Here is a 23,707-nt window from a genome sequence, read left to right as displayed (position 1 = left end):
TACTCCCTAATTATTTTAGTAAATTTTCATTTAAAATTAGAAATAAATAATTGTTTAGGGTTGTCTTTTTCTTTAGAGAGAGAAACAGCTCGAGCTCGAAGGAATCTCGAAAAAGATGGGGCAGATCGTGAAGAAGAAGAACAAAGGTAGACCTCCCAAGGAAGATCCCGCCGCGGTGCGCGACCTGCGCCGGAGCCACCGCCGCCGCAGAGTCAAGTACGTCTTCGACCTCGACGACCTACTTCGACGAGGACGAGGTCTTCGTCGACGATGATGACCAGTGCCGGAGGGAGAAGAAGCTCGACCTCCGGGAGTCAACTGGTCGGCGCGCCTCCTGCTCCTCCTCCGACGGCGCCGGAAAGCCCTCGAAGAAGCGCAAAATCGACTAGGAAATGGACGAGGACGCGAATAAGGAAGAAAATTATAACGATGAAGACGAAGAAGAGGTGATTAATGATTATCAGTTTATAATTGTTTCGATTGGAAGTGGAAATATTGGCGGAAAAGCAATTGGGGATTCAATTGAGGCAGAATTGAATTGGAGTGGAGTGGAGTCATTTATTTATTAATAAGGAGTAAACGCATTGCTTAAGATGAAATAAGAATCCTAAATTATTATTTTATTTCTAATTTTAAATGAATACTTAATAATTAGGGAATTAGTTAGGGAGTAAAAAATCAGAATTAAAAGTCTAATTTGGTCAAAATCGGGATTAAACCCGTTGACCGTTAAGTTTTTAACGGAACAGTTAGTTCAGGACCAAAATGATCAAATTCTCATATGTTCACGACCAAAAACTCCAAAAAATAATGTTTAGGACCAAAAACGTAAAATGGACATATGTTCGGGACCAATTTTGGCATTTACTCTTTTTAAAATTACTACTACTACTAGTTAGTACTATGATTTTTTAAAGTGTTGTCTACGATAATTTCTTTTGTGGTGATACTTAAGATAATTAATCTCTCTCTTTCCTCATTTTCTCAAAAAATAAAATGAATATTCAGTCAATTTACCAGAATTATGTCTATGTGCAAGAAATTGCAAAACAGAGAAGAGCCCCTTGATTCGCTGACCAGGACACGTCACAGTGTCATTTGCCAATGAGTTATCTTCACGGGTAATCCCATCAACGGCTGAGATCGCTCCGTAGAATGTCCACTATAGTTGGCCGGGCCAAGCCACAAAATTGTAGCTGGGCCACCAACGCCCATGTTTTACACTATGGTGGACATGGCCAAGCCACCAAATAATTTATTTTTTTCATTTTGTGTATATTTTAATTAAGAAAATGGGGAAAATTTGGTATATTTATAGAATTTGTGTAGGAATGGGGTAAAAAAATAGATTTATTTATAGAATTAAAAAAAAAAATTAAAAATACGGAGAGCAGCCGCGGCTTGTGGCCGCTGCAATAAGGGAGCCGCAGCCAGACCACGCGAGTGGCACTCGCCACCAAAGCCCATGTTTCGCACTATAGGGAGCCGCGGCCGGGCCACGGGAGAGCCACGAGCCGCGGCTCTCCTGTAGTGGACGCTCGTAGACACCTCCCAAATGGATACTATGAATCGATGATGATAGATTGATAGAACTAGTAACACAATATAGCGTCGCACAGTTTTCACAAAAATGTTTGATAGTAGACAAAAAAATCTGATAAATAAAATATTGCAGTAGTAATGATTAAACTATTAAATTACATACTTAAAACTTAAAAGGATAACTAAATTTAAATTTTGATTATGTGAATGATTGATTTTATGAATAAAAAAATGAAATTATATAATAGTAGTAACAACTACTGGCTAGTAACAAGTATTCTCTTCTTTCATTAAAAATAGTTTTATTGATGGACGACATGGTTTAACCCAAAATTAATAAAATATGAGAAAAAATAAATAATATGGATAAAATAAGAGATTGAAAGAAAAAAAAGAAAAGAAAAAAAAGAATATGAATAAGGAAGATACTAAACCAAAAGAAATTTTCCATTTTTGATGGCATAAAACTAATTTGATGGGAAGATGAAAATGAAAATATGAAACTGGTAGTAGTGTTTTTTATGGAACGAGAGACTGGCTACTATTTTTAGAATGGAAAGAAGAGCGTTTATACAGTACTTGCTCTATTTAAAAAAAAAATTAAAATGACATGAATTTTAATAGTAGTATAAAATTGGTAAAATAAGAGAATTCGAACGAAAATGTTAGTTAGTTAGTACTATATCAAATAATAAAAATAATGTGTTATTGATATTTTTAAATTTTATAAATTACAAGTACAAAAATCAAATCTCAGTTTGTTAATATTTTCCATAATTTGAACTTATAAAAAATACAAACAAATACTACATAGTAGTAATATTTTTAATATGTTAAAATGAAATAAATATATGTATATTAAGTACTCATCAATTAGTGATCACATAATACTGTGCTACTGCTTGGTATGCTATCAATTATCCAACACTCTTTTTATAAGAAATGTATCGTAATAAAAAGTGAATAAAAAAATAGTGGTAAAAATGGAAATAAATGACCATATATGCGCGAAAGAAAGAGAACAAAATATATGGAGTATTTTATTTATAAAGAAGAGGCATATCCATAAATAGAACTGGAGCGAGAAAGGGCTATATAGAGAGAGAACGTGTGAGCACACCAGCAAGCAAGAAAGCAGAGCAGAAGGGTTTTGGTGGCTTGGGCGCGAAGGCGAAGACTCCTCTTCGCATATAAACTCTAGCCCCCTTGTTCGTCTGCTTCTCAATTTCTTCCACCGTTAAATCGTTCATGTTTCCACTTTTGTTTCTTTCAACTCTCTCCTAGCTGTGTGCCGAAGCTGAGGAAGAAAAGGAAGATTTCTTCAGATCTACATATTTGGTGAGTTGAATTAATAGAGCTTTCATTCATGTTACTGGACGATTTTGTATTAAAGATGATTAATTTCTTAGATAGGCGAATGATTGTCCTTAATTTTAGTCGGCAGGATTGCCAATTGTAGCCTTCTTATGCATAGAGTTTGGAGTATATTCGGGCGTTTAATCAGATCCGATTAAGTTATCTGGTGCTGTGCTTGCAGCTAATTTTTTTATTTTAATGTCTATCGACACTTATTGTGGTTGGTGCTGAGTTAGTGGTAGCCGCTTCGTGTTTTATCCAGAGCTCGTTTGCCGTGGAATGATTTATAGTGTCTGTAATCATGCTTTTCTTTGTTAGTGGTAATTTGAGTAAACTGTTAATCGATATCATATCATATCTATGTGGTTTTTTTAATTTGGGGGACTGAGCTTGATTCGTGTTGAGTAAGTCAGCTAGTTAAATCTTTGATTTTGAAGATCTAGTTACTTACTGCTTTTGGGGTTTATGCTAGACAACTTCTTTCATTATTTGCCTTTCCAGATTATGGGATTGTTTAATTAGCTTTTTGTGACCTTAGTTGGTCTTTTGCCTCTGCAGATTGTTATCTGAGGCTTGCTGGTGTCATGTATGGCTCCTTGATGTTATGACGTTGTAAATCTCTCTCCTTTCACAGCGTTTCTTCTTTATTCACGTTTTTGGTTCTTTTGGAGGGTGGGAATTTAGATCTTGGTTTGTGTGGTTGATGATCCTTACTGGATTTTATACTATTTGCCATTTACTCACAATCAACTTCTGAGCTTGACATTAAAACATAGAGTTGGGGAGGGGAATCTCACACCTATCGCCCTCTTGGTCGCCTGCTGTGAGGAGAACCACCCTTGGTCTATTTCTACCTTTCATGTCTCCTAACCTTGATAGCCCTGTTCGAACAGAAATGGCTGTGTCATTTTTCAAGAGTCCTCTTGGTGGTGGGGAGCACGTTCAAACCAACATGATGGAAAGCAAGCCCACGGGTAGGAGACGTGTTTTTGTACAAACTGAGTCGGGTTGTGTTTTAGGTATGGAGTTGGACAGGAGTGACAGTGCACATACTGTGAAGAGGAGGTTGCAGCTTGCTCTGAATTTTCCCATTGAGGAGAGTTCATTGACATTTGGTGATATGGTTCTTAAAAATGATTTGAGTGCCATTCGGAAGGATTCCCCTCTCCTGTTGACGAGGAATTTCCTCCACAGAAGCTCGTCAACTCCCTGTTTGTCGCCCACTGGTAAGGACATCCAACAGAGAGATCAGAGTGGGCCAATTGAGATATTGGGACACTCATCTTGTTTTGCCAAGACAAAAAATCTAGTCAAGGAAATTGTCAAGGGAATGAAGAATGGTGTTGATCCACTACCTGTTCATAGTGGTCTTGGGGGTGCGTATTACTTCAGGAATGTCAGAAGTGAGTGTGTTGCTATTGTTAAGCCCACAGATGAGGAACCATTTGCACCAAATAACCCAAAGGGCTTTGTTGGCAAAGCTCTTGGACAACCTGGCTTAAAGCGTTCTGTCAGGGTTGGGGAGACTGGGTTCAGAGAGGTTGCTGCTTATCTCCTTGACTATGATAATTTTGCAAATGTTCCGCCTACGGCATTAGTGAAGATTACTCACTCAATCTTCAATGTCAATGATGGTGTTGGGGGAAACAAGCCCCAGAACAAGAAAATTGTTAGCAAGATTGCATCCTTTCAACAGTTCATTCCCCATGATTTTGATGCCAGTGACTATGGAACTTCAAGTTTCCCTGTTTCAGCTGTGCATCGCATTGGGATTTTAGACATTAGGATTCTTAACACAGACAGGCACGGCGGTAACCTTTTAGTTAGAAAACTTGATGGCATTGGGCAGTTTGGTCAAGTTGAATTGATCCCCATCGATCATGGCCTTTGCTTACCTGAGAGTTTAGACGACCCATATTTTGAGTGGATTCACTGGCCTCAAGCTTCCATTCCTTTCTCGGATGATGAACTTGAGTACATAGAAAATCTTGACCCTGCTCGTGATGCTGAGATGCTAAGAAGTGAGCTCCCTATGATTCGAGATGCATGCTTGCGTGTCTTGTACCTTTGTACAACTTTCCTGAAGGAAGCTGCTGCACAAGGTCTCTGCCTTGCTGAGATTGGTGAGATGATGAGTAGGGAGTTCCGCAGTGGTGAGGAGGAACCAAGTGAGCTCGAGGTTATATGCATTGAGGCGAGAAGGGTTATGGCTGAAGAGCTGTCGTCTCCAAAATCTGGAGCAGAATTTGTTGATGATTTCCAGTTTGACATAGATTTTGAAGAAGGTGGCCATGACTTCACCCCAAAATTCTCCACTGAAGACTTCATGGGAGCAATGCCCTTACATTTTGGGTTTGGAAGTGTTAATGGCCGTATGCCTCTTTCCAAACTAGAGGAGAGCATTGATGAAGTGGAAAGTGAAGGAGAAGAGGAGAATGGGTTTGTTAGCGTTCCACCCTTGACAAAGAGTAAAACTATCCCGAAGCTGTCAATGTCTCTGAAAAACACCAGCTTAAGCGAGAAAAACCCAAAGTTCCCAAAATTCTCGGGGATGAAGCCTGATAATGGTTATCATACTAGTTCCTCATCCGGACACCACCGAAGTGCAAATGAGCAGCTCCCTCCAAGCGCGAGTTTCATAAAGCTGGCAGATATGAACGAGGAAGAATGGGGAGTGTTTCTGGACAAGTTCCAGGAGCTTCTGAGGACTGCTTTTGCCAACCGGAAATCCATCAGTCTTAGCCAGAGGCAGAGGCTTGGGACTTCTTGCAAGTTTTGAGGTATGAGAGTGATAAATTTGCAGGCTTGTTGAGCCTTAGATATCTTTATGCTTTCTCCGTTTGAGTCAACCTTAGGTCGGAGCAGCAGCGATAGACAGTGATGTGTAAATATTCTTTGAATCAAAGGCCAAAGTAGATTTGGCGGCATTTTTTCTTTCTTTGTAAGCTTTTGATTTTCTTTTGTTTCTTTGGGCCATGGAATATATACTGTTGGATAAATAAAATGTTGAACTTCATGCCATGTATTGTAAATATGAAATCTTGGAATGGTTTAGTTTCACATTCTTGTTTGTAGATGCAAATGTTTTGGTAGCTGAAATTGGTGTTGGGAAAGTGTTTTTGGTGAATTATTGGGGGTGGAGAAAGGGAATGTAGATTTAGGTGCAGGTCTCCATCGACAGCTGTGGTTGAACAAGAGACCTGAGCTGAAAAAATTGACCTAAAATGGGAGCAGATAAAAATTGAAACGATAATGTTGTTTGGATGGTTGCTATTTGCAGACGTGGTGTGGGTGTGGCGGTCTAATCAGTGCGGTGGCCCCTTGTTTTTTTTGTATTTTTCTGCACAACTTGTTTTTTGGTGATTTCTTGAGAAGCTTGGCTTGCTCCAGTTTATTGTCACGCGTGTTGTATCTATGTGTTCTAATTCTTTTTATTATTATAGATTAGTATTGAATTTAGTTAGAGATTTAGAAATCTAATTTTGATAATATTGATTGTTTTAATTAGAATTAATGCACCATAGAGTTTTATACATTGAACAATAGTTTTTGTCTTATTTGGATTCCAATTCAACCAAAAAGTGATGGGTCTCCCCATCAAAGCTGGGCACCCTGGACCCGGCCCATCGCAACCCAATTGTTTTTGCTTTCTCATTCTACTTATGGAGTATTACAAATCCGTTGTGGCCATCAAAAAATAAATTTTTTTATTAATTCCAAAATCCAATAACGTTGGCAATTTGGCATGAAGAATAGCGAGGTATTTATATTGTTCGGTATTAAAAAAAATGTTCTAGATCAAAATCGACGATCATAAGTTTAAACAAAAAATGGACTTTACTCTTTAATAAATCCTCATTGTATAATAATTATATTCCAAATAATAATAACTGATAGGTACCATCCCATTCTCGGGAGATTAAGTTTACTACATTCTTGCATGATAAACTTACAAACAATAACACAAGTAACATAATCAGATAAACACATAATTAATTAGTCCTCTAAATAATTAATCAGACATGCCTCCATGGCCTCTCTGCAAGGCTCACACACTCACCATGCCTGAAGCAATCAACGAGATGATCGATGGACATCCCGGCCGCCTGCATGAACGAGTAGACGATAACGGGTCCCACAAGGCGGAACCCTCGCCTCACCAAGTCCTTGCTGATGATCTCCGCCTTGGGGCTCCTCAGTGGGACACTCTTTGGATACTTGAATCTGTTGATCATTGGTTTGTAGCTCACATATTCCCACATGTAGCTGCTCAAAGATCCACATTCTCTTACAACCTACATCACAAAAACATATAGTACTACTATTTCTCAATTTATATCACATATATTAATTGTGTCTAATTAAGCCTAGTTAAATAAAACTTGCCTGGGTTATGCATTTTGCATTGTCAACAATACACCTCACTCTGCATTCTGCTAACGTTAGCTCTTTGTTGGAAGATATCTCAATGATCTCCTTTTCTCCCATTTTGCATACAATATTGGGATCAAAGCCACTAAAAGCTTCTCTGCATAATCATCATTTATCAACATTTTATTGCATAACAACACTGTAATCAATTATTACAACATATGTTATAGTTAACCTGAGAAGTTCTCTCCTTTTAAGGATTTCGGTCCAGTTGAAATCCATGAGCATTCCACACATTGCAAGAAGCTCAAACAACTCACTGTTTGATATAATGTTAGATAACATATGTACACATTAATATAAATTTGCTAAGATATTATACATATATATAGCTTAATTACTTGTCATCATAAACTGGAACTCCCCAACATTCGTCATGGAACTGTACATACACTTTGTCTGTGAATAAGCATTAGGTTTATGTTAGTAAAAAATATCTAAGCAGCTTATCCAAAACCAAGAATATAATCATTGATGCTGAGGAATAAACAATGTTGTTCTACCTACTACTTACTTATTAGAGGGCCGGTCCAAAAATTAAAATAAATATTTGGAGTTGAGATAATCATGCCTTTTTGGAATCACAGCCACTATATATACTAGATTAGTACATAATAAAATTAAAATGTATTTTTGCCAATGATTGCCACCTCCTCTAGATATAGCTTTTCTGCCAGTGATGCATGGAATAGATTCCAATGGTAAAAAGTAAAATTCGAAGACAGTGATCAGCTCCTAACAAAGTTAATTTTGATCAAATTGATTATGTTAACATGAGCTTTTACTTATACTAGTCATAAACAAGAAAAAAAGAAGAAGAGAATAGATATGACTTATGACATAGTATTATCAAAACCTTACTTACCACTGTTTCTAGTAATCCAGTTGCATCTCCTTGGACCTTCTTGATTAAGAAGAGCATCTGCGGTTGGCTGCAGCACTATTTTAGGCAGGGGGGTTGTCTCTCTCCGTTTAGAAGGGGCGATAAGGCGAAGGGCTAATGATATCTTGTGATCAATAGGGGTGGAAGAGTCTGTCAAGGTGGAATCAGTTGAGTTCTGAGACAAAGACAGAGATAGAGAAGATAAAGAAAGCGCGGAGCAAGTCCTTTGCAGGGCGATGGGGTATATTTTCCTCGAAAATAAGTTAGTGATCGGCTTATCCGGCTTCTCCCGCGGGGAGCAAATGTTCCTGCTCCTCTCCATGGCATGTTTCTTCACATACTGCTTAGACATACTAAAAAGTGCTTGGACTTTGATGTGTCTAATCAAGATAAATTTAAGCTATAAATTGAGATGTCATAGAGTTTGGTAGGAGCAATGTGGATTTCTTAACTCAGATTTATCTTAAATTGCTACTTTATTTTTAAGCAAGAGACTAAATAAAAGCTTGTTAATTAGTAGCTGAAAATGACACCTGATTTTCAGCCATTACCAGCAAAGATTCTTGTTCTGGAAACTATTATGAAAATCTGCCTCAGGTTGGAAATGAGAATAAAAAAATCAAATTAAGTTTAAACTAAACACCTGTTGCATTGGTTGACAAGAAATGTCAAAGTAGAACTTAGTTTGTGTTTAGGTGTGATCATTACAAGTAATATGATATGTTAGAGCATATGAACTAGTCAGATAATTAAACCAAAAATCAAAATCAGCTGAAGTGAAACATTATTATACTAATCAAAATCATTAAACCAAGCAATTATGTGAGGACTGTGGATTAGCATACTTTATCAACATCATTAGACCCTTAATTAAGCTTTAAATTGGATGAAAAGGTGTATGTGTATTATACTTATGTGCATATTTTTGATGATGATAACTCTTTGGTTGAGGTGTTGGTCTCAGCTCTCAATTGAACTGGAATTGGTCCAATGCTAAACTTAAGTCCCACTCATATATTTTAGGATTGGGAAATGAAGCAAACACATTGCCTACAAAGACAAAGATATAACATCTTTTTCTAATCTATATCTCTTCATTTGACTGGATACTTAGCTAATCAATCATGGATTAGTATATACTAATCTATACTTTCAACCATGGATTAATGTAATAATTATGCATAAAATATATGTCCCCATATATAGATGACCACAGCTCATCATGCAGGGAATAGAATAATAACCTCAAATGTATTTATAATTTTCAACAATTGTATTGGAGTTTTTATTGATAAGATTAGTTTGAATAGTACTCCAGCACGGAATGGAAGAATCAAATCTCAACGCTAAATCACCATTTTAGAAATAGATTTGATTGAAGGAATCATCAAAATGTGGGTAAAATGCCGTTTGAAGTTAGTGAAGAATTGTTTTATAATTTTGCAAAATAAGCTTTATATTCATTTGGTCTGGCAAAAAAGATAACAACATTTTTGCAATTATAACATCAATTAAGATTATAGTAGTATTACTTACTGAAGACCAAAATTTTCTCTCTATCTATTTTTTATTCTAATTTAATTAATGTTACATGTTGAGGTTGACAACCACACCTTCGTCTTAGACCATCTCCAACCATTACACTAAATTCAAACCCATTTTAGTTTAAATATCACACTAAATATTGATTTTACTCCAACCATTTATACTAAACTCAAAACAAAAAAGAATATTCTCAACTCATTTACTTTTTATACTTTTCAATCATATTTATATATTTTATCTAAATTACACACTAACCCTATTAAATACTAACATAATAAGACTTATTAATTAATATGACTATATATAAAATTATTATTTATTACATAAATATTATAATTAAAAAAATGTGTAATTTTAATTATTAATCTTTTTGTTCTTTTTTCGTATTTAGCTTATTTAATATAACTTTTAAGTTTACTGTATCTTCTTAATCTCATTTGATTTAGGTCACGTATATTTTTATGCATATTTTCACTTTGATCAGGTTGTGTCTTTATATTTTTATATTCTTAATCATAGGGGAGCACTACACTCCCTATACACTTATATAGTTATAACATCCTACTGATATGAACCGTTAGATATACAGATGTGGGGTTGTGATTTCATCAACTGAGATTGCATTTTTGAGTATTTTAGTTGCATTAAAGGGTAAATTAGTCTAATCGTCTACTTAACCCACTCTCGAATTTGAGGCGCGAGATTTCAGGCGTCATTCAATTACACGATCCGTCTGCTCATTCAACTCCTTTCAAACCTTTCCACTCCCTTTCCAATTCATTCAATTTCTCAATTCCACCGCGTTCACTTCCAAAAACCTCCAAAATCACATTCTCAATTCAAAACCCTAGCCCAAGCCTGCCACTCACCACAGTTCCAGCGACAACAAATTCCACAAATTTCACCAACAGAGCGTGAACCGCTTCCATCAACTGACCACCAAATCGATAAATGTCTAAAAGACGAGAAATTTCGAACACCACAGAGCCTGACGTTGAAGAATCTTCGTGAATTAGTAATTTCCTGCGTGTCCTGGTTCTTGTTTCATGAATTTCTGTTTGTTGATTCAATTGCTTAATCTGTTTAATTGCATTTTTTTTGTATTTAGATGTTCTTGGTTATGTCGATTTGGTGTGGTGTATTTGCTTAGCATTGTATCCCTTTTGCTTATTGCGACTGATTTGTTACTTAATTCTTTTTTTGTTTGCTTAATTTCGTGTTAAATATGCTTATTGTTGGATGATATCTGTATGTTGAAAAGTTTTGCTTAAACTATTAGAAATGTTGCTTTTTTATGTAAAAAAAATGCGTTCTTTGTGCTTAACTATGCCTAAATGTGGTTAATTCTTTTTTTTTGTTTGCTTAATTTCGTGTTAATTGTGCTTATTGTTGTGTGGTATTTGTGTGTTGAAAATTTTTGCTTAAGCTATTTGAAATCTTGCTTTTTTTTCAAAAGATTGCTTATTTGCGCTATACTGTGCTTATTTTGGATACGATGAGTTGCTTCTTGCTCACTTAGTACAGTGTTTAATTTGTTAAACATTTTGCTTATTCTGTTCGAGTACATGCTTAATTTCTTGTTAAATGTGCTTATTGTTTGAAATTTTGCAAAATGAAAAGTTCTGATTGTGCAATTCGAAATATTGCTTTTTTTTTACAAAAGATTGCTTGTGCTTACCTACGCTTAATTTGACTATAACAAGTTTTGCTTAAGCTATTCAAAATGTTGCTTACTTATTGAGATACATTGCTTACTTCAAAAAATTGCTTACTACCCTGGTCTGAATCCAGTTTTTTTGTAAGAATCCAGCTGATGAGGTAATTGATCGCGACGCTGAACAGTTTTAGCATATTGAGAAGGAAATAAAATCACTCCATTTCAAGAGTTCTCCTGGACATTTTAGTTGTTTGATTGCTAGACTTGATTCGAAGCAGAGGAATGCAGTTCGGGAGATGAGATTTTGATATCAATTTTAGGATCAAAGCGAATGTCTAGACTATGATGCATTTGATGACCGATTATTATGCAAATATATACGTTATTCAAAACTCTTACAATCCTTTTGCGTTCAATGCAATAATATATGTACTTAGACGCAATTATTTATAAAACACAGACTCAATATAACATTTAGTGCACTTCAATGCTTTGTACATTTAGTGAATATTCCACACACGTATAATGTAAACAACAAAGTTTAATTTATCACTACTTTCGAGTTGCCTAAATCGGATGCAATAGAATAGTAAACGACGAAACTGGAAGAGTATATATATTGAAAAATAGAACAGAAAACTGCAACTTCTTTTCTATAAAATGCAATTGTTGCAAATGTAAACTGTATACAATGCAAAATCAGACTTCGATACTTACTTCACACAACGTGCACTTTATTGACATTTGAAATAATGCAATATTAAGCATGGGAAGATGCATAATAATCTAAAAGTTTGCTACTTTTGTTGTCAAACTGCAACTTCTTTAGACGTAAATGTTTACTTATTTTGTTCGGAAGTTTGCTTAATTTCTGCTAAACTTTGCTTATTCCGTGCAAGCATTTGCTTTATTTATGCGAAACTTTGCTTAATAGAAAACTTGAGATTCCATTGATGAAGTTGTAACACCCCAACTTTTCTATCTTTTATTTTGTTCTCGAAGACATCGTTTGTTCTTTTAAACCCAAGTTCTTTATACATTTGAGAGACTTGATTTACGACCAATGAAAAAAAAGAGAGATGTGCATGGAAACCGAAGGGATGAGATATGCGATATAGACAATGGAAAATAGATTTGTGTTTGGGCCAAACAATTATTCTCCTAGCCCAATTATTTATATGAATTGGAGCCATTTGAGAAGGCTTAAAATAAATTCTTTTGCAGCCCAAAACTTAACTCAAACTTCTTCCACTCCCAACTCCACGGTCCACACTACTTCACCATATCTCCACCTCCACAAAAATCTCAACCGCCAACCAAATCATTTTTTTTCTCAATGCAAGTTTTATATCTATAAACACACGTCTTACACTCTTCAAATCACAATCTTCTCATTCATTCAAAATCTGAGAAGATGAGCGTATAGAAAATCGTGTGTTCTTCAAAAAACTTCCTGCAATTGCAGATTGTTCTATTCAACAAAAGGTATATCTCTCCAATCCAATTTAGAAATTATAATCGTTATGCATTGATTCCATAGCACAATTTCTCGATAACAGGAGAAACGAGAGAGCTCGAATTTCAATTCCTCTCCTGTTGCTAGCAAGTTTTCTTCCTACCAATTAAAGGTATATCCTCTGTTATTTATGAAATCTTCTAAGGCATATACATTCACGGTAGTCCACCAATTGAATTTCTGCAAATTGTTGAATGACACTCTTCTCCCAAAGTTTCGATCTTTAATGCGTTAGAAACTGCCTTTTGTTTGCTCTTCAATCCAATTCTTGGAAATACTTCCGCCTGCCCACTAACAATTGAAATCGGACAATTTGAATCTAATAAAAAGTTAAGAGTGGGAAAAGGGGAGAGAGAGCTTACCTGACGTGAACGGGCTGAGACAGCGGCAGTGGTGACAGTAGCTGGTACAGCAGCGAGAGAGAGACAGAGGAGAGAGCTGTGACTGGAGTAGGATTTTTGTGCTTCTGTGTAGTGATATTTAGAGAGAAAGCTTGAGTTTTAGAGAGACGAGAGTGTGACGATTGGATAAGTAGAGAGGGAAGAGTTTACTGTTGTGAATTGAGTTTACGTGTGATGTTTGGGAGTATTCATGTTCAATTCTCTTTTTATATTGTTGTCTTTTTTCATTATGTGATGGATAGGGAGTAAACGTATAGTGTTGAGGGAGTATGTATAATTTTTTTTTAAATTCTTTTGTTTAGTTTTGCTTTTGTGTTTTCAAGATCAGTGATGAGTTGAGAATATACTAGTACATATACATGGTTGTGTAGGGAGTATGTACGTTGGTGGCTGGGAGTATAACATGTTTTCTTGTCTCTTTATTTTGTTTGAATGTGATTGTTTGGGCCAGAAAATTGATTGTTATGAGATTTCTGTTTTTGGCTACGTGATTTAAGTTTAAGTGTCTCTTGTATGTAAGAGTAAAGCCGAAGGATGGAAGTATAATTTTGTTGATGCTATTTTGTTTTATTGAGGAATCTACTTTTTGTTGACGAAAGAATGAAGGATAATTTGAGCACACGCACGTAGGACGCATGCATTACTTTTAAATTCATTTATTTTGCAAAGTCTAATTTTTAGCTTACCATGTTTTAAAAAAAAGGGGGGTGAACTTTTGCACATCATTTGAGGTTGGAACGGAAAGTCGATTGAGGAATTAAGCGAACGAGGTGGACTTTCTTTTCAAATAAGGACTATGTCCTAAGTATGTTTATTTTTAATGGTGCAAAATATGTTTGTCATGCCATATTTTTGTGTTGAAGTGGGACCTATCTGAAGTGGCTTTGGCCATGTATGGTTAATCGAATTCGGGTCTGACTAGGGAGTGAGTCCCTACTCAGGCTGGTGTACACCCAGTAGATCGTGCGCTATCTCTTTGAGTTGGCCGGTCTAGTGACTTGGAATGTGGCCACATTCCTTGTCATGTAGTTCAGATATGGTATGGTGATGTTGATGATGTTGAGGTTGATGGTGAGGATGATGTTGGTGAAATGTTTTAGTGACTCGGGTCCCTTTCAAAGTTAAAACCCCGAGGTCACTCGTTAATGGCATGATAAATAATTTTTATAAAAATATTTTCGGCATGAGTCCACTGGGTGCATCAAGTACTCAGCCCTGCATTTGTTTTAAAAAATGTGCAGGTTGAGCGGCGACGAGCGCGGTGGGTGTTGAGCATAAAAGTGAAGAATGTCTATCAAATGTTCAAGAATATATTGTGTCTTCATACATAGCAGTATTCTACTCTCAAAATGCTTCCGCTAAGTTGTTGTCTTTCTTTTGAGTTCTTATATTGTTGAGATAATATTCTTTTGAGTTGTTGATTGTCGAAATGGTACTCCGATTTTATTCGAGCTATTTCAATTATTTCAAGCTATGGTCGAGTTTCGTTGTTTTCCCCTTTCTTTCCCGCTTCTTTATCCCTCCCCTAGTCGCGATCCACCGTGTTTTCTATCCTTAGAAAATGCGGGCGTGACAGAAGTGAAGCATAATAAAAAAAACTCACAAACTGGCAAATTGTCTGATTCCATTGACGCGTTTCTTTGGAGTGAAATCAAGATTTACGATTTGTATTTCAACAATATATAAAACCGAGAACAAGGGTTATGTGCATATGCGTGAAAACTTCTCAAATAATTTGTGTAAATGAGTTTTTTGTAGAAGAAGATAATGATGATTGTAAAAACTGTAAGTCGATAATGGAAGATAGGATCAATCTTCTTCAACCGTAGAAAATAATGAAATATGTGGTAAGTATGATTAATTTTTTTAAAAAAGTAAATATTGTAGCTTACCATGTGGGAATGACGGCAGTTAAAGGAAATTAGTGTAACTAATCAAAATATGCATTCCATGCTTACCCTTTGTACAAATAAATATGAATATTAAATCAAATTGCCAGCAGATGATGTGGTACAATCATGTGCGTCCGTAACTGAAATCAGATGGTCTATATTGATGGGAAGTTGTGAACTTAAAAAGTGATATTTTGAAGTGCATCCCCTTAATCATATTTTAGGTTTTTAGTCTTTTGCTTTTGACTTAATTTTATAAAACAAAACGTGCATAAAGAAATGAGCCAGCCCACTAATTAATAATTAAATAACATTAATAGAATTATTTAGATTTTTATTTGTTATTTCGTATCCAACCTGCCGTGACAGTAATGAAGTACTGTAAGTTTTTTCCATTCCTTTTCTTCTTGCATTTTTATTTCTCTTCCTGTTGGGGATATTTTCCTACTACATTTTAAATTTATTAAACCCTAAACCCTAACACCCAAATTTCAATTTTTCGTAAATTTCCATTTTTCCGTCCACTCTTGGCAGTCACGATGCTCAATGTTCCGGTTAACCACAAGACAACGCCGTCTTCTACCCCTTCGGTTCTTCACCTCATCTCCGTCGTTCTGCTCGATTAGCTCCGCCGCCGCAGTCACGGATTTCCCGCAAAACGATGTTGTCTCTCAAATTATCTGCCATTTCATCTCTTCTCCGCCTCGTTACAGTCATAAGCTCTTATTAAATTCCCTCAGAAACAGCAATTGGTTCAGGAAGGAAGTTCCCGATTTGGAACCTTCCGAAATTGAGTCTATCATTGAGAAAATTAGCTCGCAAAGTGCAATAGAGTTCTTCTTCTTGTTGCAAAATGAGTTTGGGTTCAAGCACTCACAGAACTCGCGGTTCTTCATTGCGCATTTATTGGCGGAGAAGAGGCGGTACCGTGCGCTGTTCTGTCATATGCGGGTGGTAATTGAGGAACAAGGTAGCCCGCATTTTCATTGCAATGTATATGCGTACTGATTATAACTGTTCATTTCTTTTATTTAGTTTGAGGTAACTCGCGATGGATATTTTAGGTGAACCATGATAAGATTAAATGTGGAGTTTGTATGCTATGGATGTTTTGCAGCGATGAATTCTCTTTAAATGATTGGCTTGCAGTTGGCACTTGGTTGCTAAACTATGACCTCCGTAATATGCATAATTTAGTCTCATTTCATGAATCAAAAAGTTACTATTTGAGAGAAGAATGCATGGAATCTCATCTAGTTGTAAGGAAGAATTATTTCTGCTCTGCTCTGGAGATTTCTAATTTTTCGTTTTATAGACTTTTTTTGTTATTTCTACCAGGCTCTGGATCCGCACCCTTGCTTTGTGAGCTGCTTTTGAAAAGCTTTATGGGCTGGGACTCAAACCATGTGGTGTGGGATATGCTCGCATTTGTTTACTCCAGAACTGATATGGTTCACGATGCTCTGGTTGTGCTGACAAACATGAAAGACTTAAACATCCGGCCGTCAATTATGACATACAATAGTTTGTTGCACAACTTGAGGGAAACTGATAGAGTGTGGGATTTTTATAGTGAACTTGAAGACAATGGACTACAACCAACTGATTATACATACTCAATTTTCCTTGATGGTCTTTGCAGGCAGTCCTTGGTTCTCGAAGCTATTAATTTCCTTAGGGAGATAAACAAGGAAGTGGCTGAGCCTTGTGTTGTTTGTTTCAACACTTTGATGTCAGGATTCTGTAGGAAGGGTTTAATAGGTATTGCTAAATCTTTATTCTGTATGATGTTCAAGTATGGATTAACTCCTGATAGATACAGTTACAATATACTCATTCATGGGTTATGTGTTAGTGGTTCATTGGAAGAAGCCTTAGCCTTTGCAGTTGACATGGAAAAGTGTGGATTACATCCTGATCAGGTGACTTATAACATCCTCTCCAAGGGATTTCGTTTACTTGGTACAATGAATGGAGTTTGGATGGTTTCTGAGAAAATGCTACTGACTGAAGCAGACCCTGGCCTGCTTACCTACACAATACTTATTTGTGGGAATTGCCAAACAGGTAACATTGTAGAGGGTTGTAGGCTGCGAGAGGAGATGATTTCTAAGGGTCTAAAGTTAAATGATATCTCATATCGTGCGTTACTAAGTGGCTTGTGTAGAAACGGACAGATAAATGAGGCTCTGAGTTTACTTTCTGAGTTGAGTAATGACGGCTTGAAGCCAGATCTTTTTATGTGCTCTATGGTCATCCATGGTCTCTGCAAGCTGGGGGAAGTAGCCATCCAACTGTACAGGGATATGTTTTTAAAAAATGGAGTCTACCAGAATTCTTTCCCTCACAGGTCCATTTTGATTGGGTTATGTGAGAAGAGAACTATGTTTGAGGCAAGAAGTTACTTTAATGCATTGGCAAAAGGTGGCTTTATACATGATAGTGTACTGCATAATATTATGATTGATGGATATGTTAAAGTTGGTAATTTGGCAGATGCTGTAGGATTGTATGAAAGTTTATTGGAGAAAGGGATTCCTCCTACTGTAGTTACTTTCAACACCCTGATAAATGGATTGTGCAAAGCCAGAAAACTAGCTCAGGCCAGAAAGTGGCTAGATGACATGAAGATGCACAATGTAGAACCAACTATCGTTTCGTATACTACAATTATGAATGCCTTTTGTGAAGTGGGAAAATTAGAAGATACCTTTGAGCTATTTGAGGAAATGAAAAAAAATGGTATTGAGCCAAATCAAGTAACTTATACAGTGCTTATGAAAGGGCTGTGTAAGCGAGGGAAGCTGGAAGAATCTGTTGCAATTCTCCGGGAAATGTTAGGTAAGGGTATTTCTCCAGATCAAACTTTATATAATGCTTTGATCCAATGTTTTTGTAAAGCTCGAGACTTTAAAAGAGCATTTCAATTACATGCCGAGATGGTACAGCTTAATATTAAGCCAAATGTTGTGACTTATAATATTCTTATCAATGGTTTATGCGTATATGGAGATCTAATTGTTGCTGAAAAGCTATTTTATGATCTCCAATGTCAAAACTTCAAATTGCCGAAAGTTGCGTTCACTACTCTTATAAAAGCAAACTGTGCAAAGGGAGATGTTGAAAAGGCTATGGTACTCTTCCATCAAATGGCTGAAACTGGCTTTGAGATTTCACTCAAAGATTATAGTGCAGTAATTAATAGACTCTGCAAAAGATCTTTGCTGAATGATGCTATGGATTTTTTTCGAATGATGCTAGTTGGCGGTATAGCTCCTGACCAGCAAATTTGTTCAGTTATACACTACTCATTACACCAAGCTGGTTTTGTCATTGCCGAGTTTCAAGTTTATGTTTTAATGATCAAATTTGGCTTTGCTCCTGGTTGAACTGTGTGGAATGTGTTTGGTTTTGTTCATCACCAAGCATCCTCTAGTGATCAAATACTTCGATAAGGTATGAAGCTCTTTAATGTTATGCAAATTACCGAAAGAAAAGAGTAGAGAAAGGAAAACTATGTTAACTTGTAAAAGACCTTCACTTTATGTTAACCTTTTTTTTTTAGAAAATGAATGGAATTTGACTACCACCCATAAATTTTTCCTTTATGAAGAAATAGAGATAAGATGGTGATAAATCTTGTGCATTTTTTTAATTTTCAGTTACTCTTGGAATTTATTTATTTAATTTTTTCTTTCAGGGAGAACAGTGTAAATTACTATTATTACTAGTGTCCATTTCCTGATTTCATGGAGGACCTTATTATCCCTAAGATTTTCTGCTGAAGAGATCAACATCGGGATGTACAAAGATTGTAATATTGGTGTAAGAGTAAGATGGAGTACTGCCAAAAGGATAAACAATTTTAAAGGTATATACTGATTTTTTTCTCTTCTGGGAAACATACTTATTGTTGTCATGTGTAAACTGGCACCTTTTAGTGTATCTACAAATGCAAAGTATGTGGAATGGCTGTTATTCCTGCTTCTATTTATAAAAATAGTGTTTTTTTAATTGTCGTACATGGAAACTAAAAAGAAGACTTTCATGATTGCTTAGCGGTGAAGGTCTGTTATACCTAATGTCAAAATTTTTTAGACAACTACCTGACATGCATGGTTTAGGTCTTCCTTACCAAGTCCAAGGTTTTGAAATGGATTGTTTCCTTTTATTTAGCATCAACCTATGTCTGTCAACAATGCTTCTGCATTGCTGAAAATTTCTTTTACTTTAAATCGTACTGAAACTTTTCGCACTCAATTTCTGTCGCTATTTAGGACTAGTATTGATATTATTACGTTTTGGCTATTGCTTCATATTTTGATCAATGTCAGTCTTGCAGGTGCTGATTTTTACTTCTACCGTTGAGGAGTTGGAGATCCTTGCTGCATCAGTGCCTCTGTCTTGTTGTTGAACATATTTGAAGAAAGTAATCTCTTGAGAAGATTTGACCATACTTCTTGAGGATATTATCAATGGAGACTTAAGGTATGATGTAGTAATGGAAATGAAGAGATAATATGTATCAGTGCATGCTGTCAACTTTATGTTTATTTAAGGATAACTTGATCATTAGGTAATTTTTGCTAGACCCGTTTTGCTCCAAGTAGGATGAAGTTATACAATGCTGCAAATGTCCTCTGGATACCAATGCTGCAATCTCATCCTCAGAGCTTCGACATCCATAGCCGCAGCTTCAGTCGCGCGTGAAAGGTGACAGTTATGAGCTTTTAGTGAGATTATGGTCGGGAGGATGATGTGTCTGGGTTGGTGAGAGATGATTACTCCGATGGCGGAAAGAGGAAGAGGGACAAAGAAGAGAAATTGAGAATTCTAGAGTAAAAAAGAAAGGCTGAGATGGAGAAGAAGTTTAAGGTTAGGAAGAGTGGAGGATGAAGGATCATGAGGCAGATCCAGAGATGAAAGAGATGTGGGACACTATTGCGGGTGACAATTTTTAGGTTATAATTGTTTCATTCTCGAATTAATTTCTCTTCTTTATTGGTGCTTGCTGTGTAGGTTATCGTCATCTCATCTACTTGTTGGTATAAAATGCATTGACAAGTGTTCAGTGGCACATGTTGCTATATTATGGACTTAAAATTGTATTGGTGAATTTAATAATCTTATTTTGAACTTTTATTCTACAACTCTACAAGTTGAATTTACGGAAATTTTGTGAAGCTATAGTTTGACTTTTACGCATGTGCATAGCCAAATTTGGGTAATAGCATGCTCCCTGAATTTGAGGATCTGATCTGATGCCTTAATAAGTGTAGTTCACGATTTTTGATGACCCAGTATTAATCACATCATTGTTGATCTTCATGTTTGGTTAGTTATATAATTGTCTGATGATGACATGCATCTTCAATGTTGATTGGTTTTTACCCAAACTTTTCAGGATGACCAAGAAGGTGTTCAGACTCTGGATGATGATAATTTCATCGATGATACTGGCGTAGATCCTTCTGACCGTTATGCAAGTGACCGTGAACATTCTCCAAGTCAAGCTCCCGAGGTTTGAATTACATCTTGTGTAGAGTGCGCACTTGTTCTATAGCTTCGTGAATCTATATAACTAATTTTGGAAGGTCTATAATCTAAACCTTAAAAAAGTCAAGTTACTTATCTGTTTTATTCATTTGCATTTTCATAACTGAAACTTTTTTCTCTCGCATCCTTAATTTGTAGGCAGAGGAGGGAGAAGAGGATGATGAAATCAAGGAACTCTTCAAGGCTGGAAGGAAAAAGAAGAAAAGTGAAAAAAGTCCAGCTGAAATTGCATTGATAGTTGAGAATGTGATGGCTGAGCTCGAGATGGTTGCTGAAGAAGATGCAGAGCCCAATAGATAGGGGAAACCTGCAATCAATAAGTTGAAAAAGCTGTCCCTTCTGACAGATGTTCTCTCAAAGTTAGTTATCATTCTTAAACATTGTGGGCATCTTTTTATGCTCATAAGCTCCTTATTTTCAATATGATACTAGTTTTATTTGTTTTTAATGAGGATTGAGTATCATGCAGAAAGCAACTCCAGCAAGAGTTTCTTGATCATGGAGTTTTGACTCTCTTAAAGAATTGGCTTGAGCCTTTGCCAGATGGAAGCTTACCAAATATTAATGTTCGTGGTGCTGTTTTGAAGATCCTAAATGATGTGTGTAATTCAGTTCTTCTTCGATTACTTTGTCCATTCTGTGAATTTAAACATCTGTGTGACAATATTGGTGTAAGATGGAGTACTGCCAAAAGGATAAACAATTTTAAAGGTATATGCTGATTTTTTTTCTCTTCTGGGAAGCATACTTATGGTTGTCATGTGTAAACTAGCAACTTTTAGTGTATCTAGGAATGCAATGTGGAATGGCTGTTATTCCTGCTTCTATTTATGAAAATAGTGTTTTTTTAATTGTCGTACATGGGAATGCCAATTTGATGTTTATTTGGGGAGGATTATTTGTGATAAAGACTAAGAGTCATCACTTCTCTCAACGCAATATAAAATTAGAAATAGTTGTATACTCCTACAATTTAACACTACCGATATTTCGGTTCGAATAATCACGGGTACAATTTAAAGTTGAGATAATTGTTGAGCAAGCTTATCCAAATCTGTGATGGAACTACCACCAATTTGAACTGCTTCCAGAGCTTGTTTCCTCAAATCCTTGGCTCTATCCCTCTGCGCCGCGCACTCACACATTGACTCGCTAAGTTTACGAGCCAATTCAGCTTGGTCGGGCACTGTATCCGAACCCTCACAGATTAGGACTGCAGTGTCCATGTACTCCACCAAGAGCTTAGCATTCACAAACTGGTCCGCTTCCATGGGCCAAGCCAGTATCATCACCCCAGCTGCGACAGCTTCCAGCGTTGAGTTCCAACCGCAGTGACTCAGGAACCCACCCACAGCTTGGTGGCTCAGTATCGCCGTCTGTGGGGCCCATCCCTTCACTACCAAGCCACGGCCCGATACCCGATCCTCAAACCCATCAGGTAGCGGCCCATACCCATCTGCCACTTGCTGGGCCGTCAGATTTTTCACAACCCAAACGAACCGGACCCCACTCCTTTCGAGCCCAGCGGCCAACGCTTCCACTTGAGCCGCCTTGAGCAGCTTTTGGCTCCCAAAACATACATACAAAACAGACCCATCGCCACACCCATCGAGCCAAGACACCACACCATCATCCGAACCGGGTTGGGCATCACCCGTCCTTAATTTACCCGACCCGTCTACCAGATTCAACGGCCCAACACTATAAACCCGTTGATTGAAGGACAAGAACTGTCCTTCCAAGGCCCAAAACGAGTTGTAAACGGAGGCCCAGCCGAGAGCATTTGCCGCCATTGAAGTCCTGATGAAGTCAGCGGCCGCCTTGTCGCGACATTCCAAATCCTTGCACCGCCGGAACAGCGACGGCAGCCGATCCCACGGGAAGCTCGGCGATCGAGGCAGATCGTCCAATTTCAAATCAGATTCAGGCTTGAGAGAATCGTAATTCGCCCATATGTGATCGAACACCGCGATGGCGAATGCTCCGGACGAGTAGAAAACGATCCTAGGGATTCGGAGGTGATCGGCAAGGGAGTGCGTCCAGCCGAGGAAGAAATCGGAGAGGAGGGCGGAGGGGGGGTTAGGATGGGAGGCGCACCATTGGATGATAGGATCGCGGAGTTGGGTGAGGGCGGACATGATTGGGATGTTTCCATGGTTGCCGATGTGCTGGACGTGTTCGACGCCGGGAGGGATGGATGGATGGGGCGGGAAAGGGAGGATTAGGGTTTGGATGGAGGGGGAGGAGGAGAGGAGAGGGGTTAGGATTGGGAGATTTTTGGGGGTGATGATGATGGTGATGGCTAAGCCTCTGAGAGAGAGTTGGTGAGTGAGATCGAGGAGGGGAAGCATGTGGCCTTGCGCCGGGAATGGGAAGACCAAGATGTGCACTCCACCATTGTTGCTTGACTTGCTTTGCATCTTACAGAGAGTGTGTGTGTGTTATGGTGAAACTGGTCGATATATTTTAGATAAGACGGTATATTCTTGTTTTCCATCCTCTATCGCATTCATTTTCTCTTTCCTTTTTCTCTTTTTTTTTTTTTACTTTTTATAAATAATTTATGATGACAACTCTGATTCAGTTAGAATTCAACTATTGATCAATAATTTAAAATTAAGTTTTATGCGTTTTTCGTTTCGTATTTAATTTAACTTGCTTTGTGTATTTTATTATTTAAAATTAAAATTTGTGTTGTAGAAATTAATATTAGCATATAAATATTTCTATTTTGTTATTTTTTATTTTTGTGAAGATTATATTAATTTTTCTACATACAATAATTTTTAGAAATAATATATTCATGTAATTATATTGTTTCGAAATCAAATATATATAAAAATGTTAAGATAAATAGTTATAGATACGTTGAAAAATAGAAATACAATAAAGATGTCCATTGGAAAGTTAAATTGATTAGGCTTGTGT

The 23,707-nt window shown here is 37.0% G+C and overlaps 3 protein-coding genes, 1 long non-coding RNA gene and 1 pseudogene across 16 annotated transcripts; 3 read left to right on the top strand and 2 right to left on the bottom strand.

The window, feature by feature from the left end:
• Positions 1-2,608: 2,608 nt before the first annotated feature.
• LOC125211124 (phosphatidylinositol 4-kinase gamma 7 pseudogene) lies at positions 2,609-5,958 on the top strand (annotated as a pseudogene). 3 transcript variants are annotated; one of them, XR_016137080.1, is made up of 2 exons: positions 2,609-2,880; positions 3,792-5,958. The product of XR_016137080.1 is annotated as a phosphatidylinositol 4-kinase gamma 7 pseudogene, transcript variant X3 (transcript). The 3 variants fall into 3 exon arrangements; XR_016137078.1 differs by having other exon boundaries at positions 3,457-5,958; XR_016137079.1 differs by having other exon boundaries at positions 3,437-5,958.
• Positions 5,959-6,741: 783 nt separating this feature from the next.
• On the bottom strand, positions 6,742-8,604 carry LOC125211125 (uncharacterized). Its single transcript, XM_048110829.2, has 5 exons — positions 8,195-8,604; positions 7,671-7,728; positions 7,505-7,588; positions 7,285-7,426; positions 6,742-7,193 (listed from the first exon to the last, which is right to left on the bottom strand). Exons 1-5 carry the CDS (start codon positions 8,562-8,564, stop codon positions 6,915-6,917), a joined length of 933 nt encoding a protein of 310 aa, XP_047966786.1. The 5' UTR covers positions 8,565-8,604; the 3' UTR covers positions 6,742-6,914.
• Positions 8,605-12,705: 4,101 nt separating this feature from the next.
• LOC125217065 (uncharacterized) lies at positions 12,706-14,801 on the top strand. The gene is made up of 4 exons (XR_016136767.1): positions 12,706-12,899; positions 12,974-13,042; positions 14,035-14,101; positions 14,573-14,801. It is a non-coding gene; the product is annotated as an uncharacterized LOC125217065 (long non-coding RNA).
• An 830-nt stretch (positions 14,802-15,631) lies between these two features.
• On the top strand, positions 15,632-21,526 carry LOC125212453 (Tetratricopeptide repeat (TPR)-like superfamily protein). Of its 10 annotated transcripts, none has more exons than XM_048112631.2 (9): positions 15,632-16,193; positions 16,562-17,647; positions 17,720-18,679; positions 18,924-19,094; positions 19,566-19,711; positions 19,814-20,184; positions 20,628-20,744; positions 20,918-21,138; positions 21,249-21,526. In XM_048112631.2, the coding sequence occupies exons 1-3, from the start codon at positions 15,770-15,772 to the stop codon at positions 18,610-18,612; spliced, it is 2,403 nt and encodes an 800-aa protein (XP_047968588.2). In that variant the 5' UTR covers positions 15,632-15,769; the 3' UTR covers positions 18,613-18,679; positions 18,924-19,094; positions 19,566-19,711; positions 19,814-20,184; positions 20,628-20,744; positions 20,918-21,138; positions 21,249-21,526. The 10 variants fall into 10 exon arrangements, with proteins under 10 accessions (XP_047968588.2, XP_047968591.2, XP_047968593.2 ...); XM_048112634.2 differs by having other exon boundaries at positions 16,562-18,064; positions 18,485-18,679; XM_048112636.2 differs by having other exon boundaries at positions 16,562-18,064.
• Positions 21,527-21,704: 178 nt separating this feature from the next.
• Positions 21,705-23,271, bottom strand: LOC125212455 (UDP-Glycosyltransferase superfamily protein). The gene has a single exon (XM_048112637.2). The coding sequence runs from the start codon at positions 23,197-23,199 to the stop codon at positions 21,796-21,798; it is 1,404 nt and encodes a 467-aa protein (XP_047968594.1). The 5' UTR covers positions 23,200-23,271; the 3' UTR covers positions 21,705-21,795.
• Positions 23,272-23,707: the final 436 nt, after the last annotated feature.

The sequence above is a fragment of the Salvia hispanica genome, chromosome 3 (assembly GCF_029641045.1).
Source record: "Salvia hispanica isolate PSC_SH4W2 chromosome 3, Shi_PSC_v1, whole genome shotgun sequence".
NCBI classification, from domain to species: Eukaryota; Viridiplantae; Streptophyta; class Magnoliopsida; order Lamiales; family Lamiaceae; genus Salvia; species Salvia hispanica.
Note: the sequence above shows the minus strand (reverse complement) of the source record. Positions and strands in the feature narration are given on the sequence as shown.

Excerpts from the sequence above, each read along its gene's own strand:
- LOC125211125 (XM_048110829.2), bottom strand. The coding sequence starts at position 8,564 with ATGTCTAAGCAGTATGTGAAGAAACATGCCATGGAGAGGAGCAGGAAC. Across the intron at positions 7,729-8,194 it reads CTGGATTACTAGAAACAGTG|ACAAAGTGTATGTACAGTTC; the intron begins GTAAGTAAGGTT and ends GCTTATTCACAG. Across the intron at positions 7,589-7,670 it reads GTTCCAGTTTATGATGACAA|TGAGTTGTTTGAGCTTCTTG; the intron begins GTAATTAAGCTA and ends TATATCAAACAG.
- LOC125212453 (XM_048112628.2), top strand. The coding sequence starts at position 15,770 with ATGTTCCGGTTAACCACAAGACAACGCCGTCTTCTACCCCTTCGGTTC. Across the intron at positions 16,194-16,561 it reads GGTGGTAATTGAGGAACAAG|GCTCTGGATCCGCACCCTTG; the intron begins GTAGCCCGCATT and ends TATTTCTACCAG.
- LOC125212455 (XM_048112637.2), bottom strand. The coding sequence starts at position 23,199 with ATGCAAAGCAAGTCAAGCAACAATGGTGGAGTGCACATCTTGGTCTTC.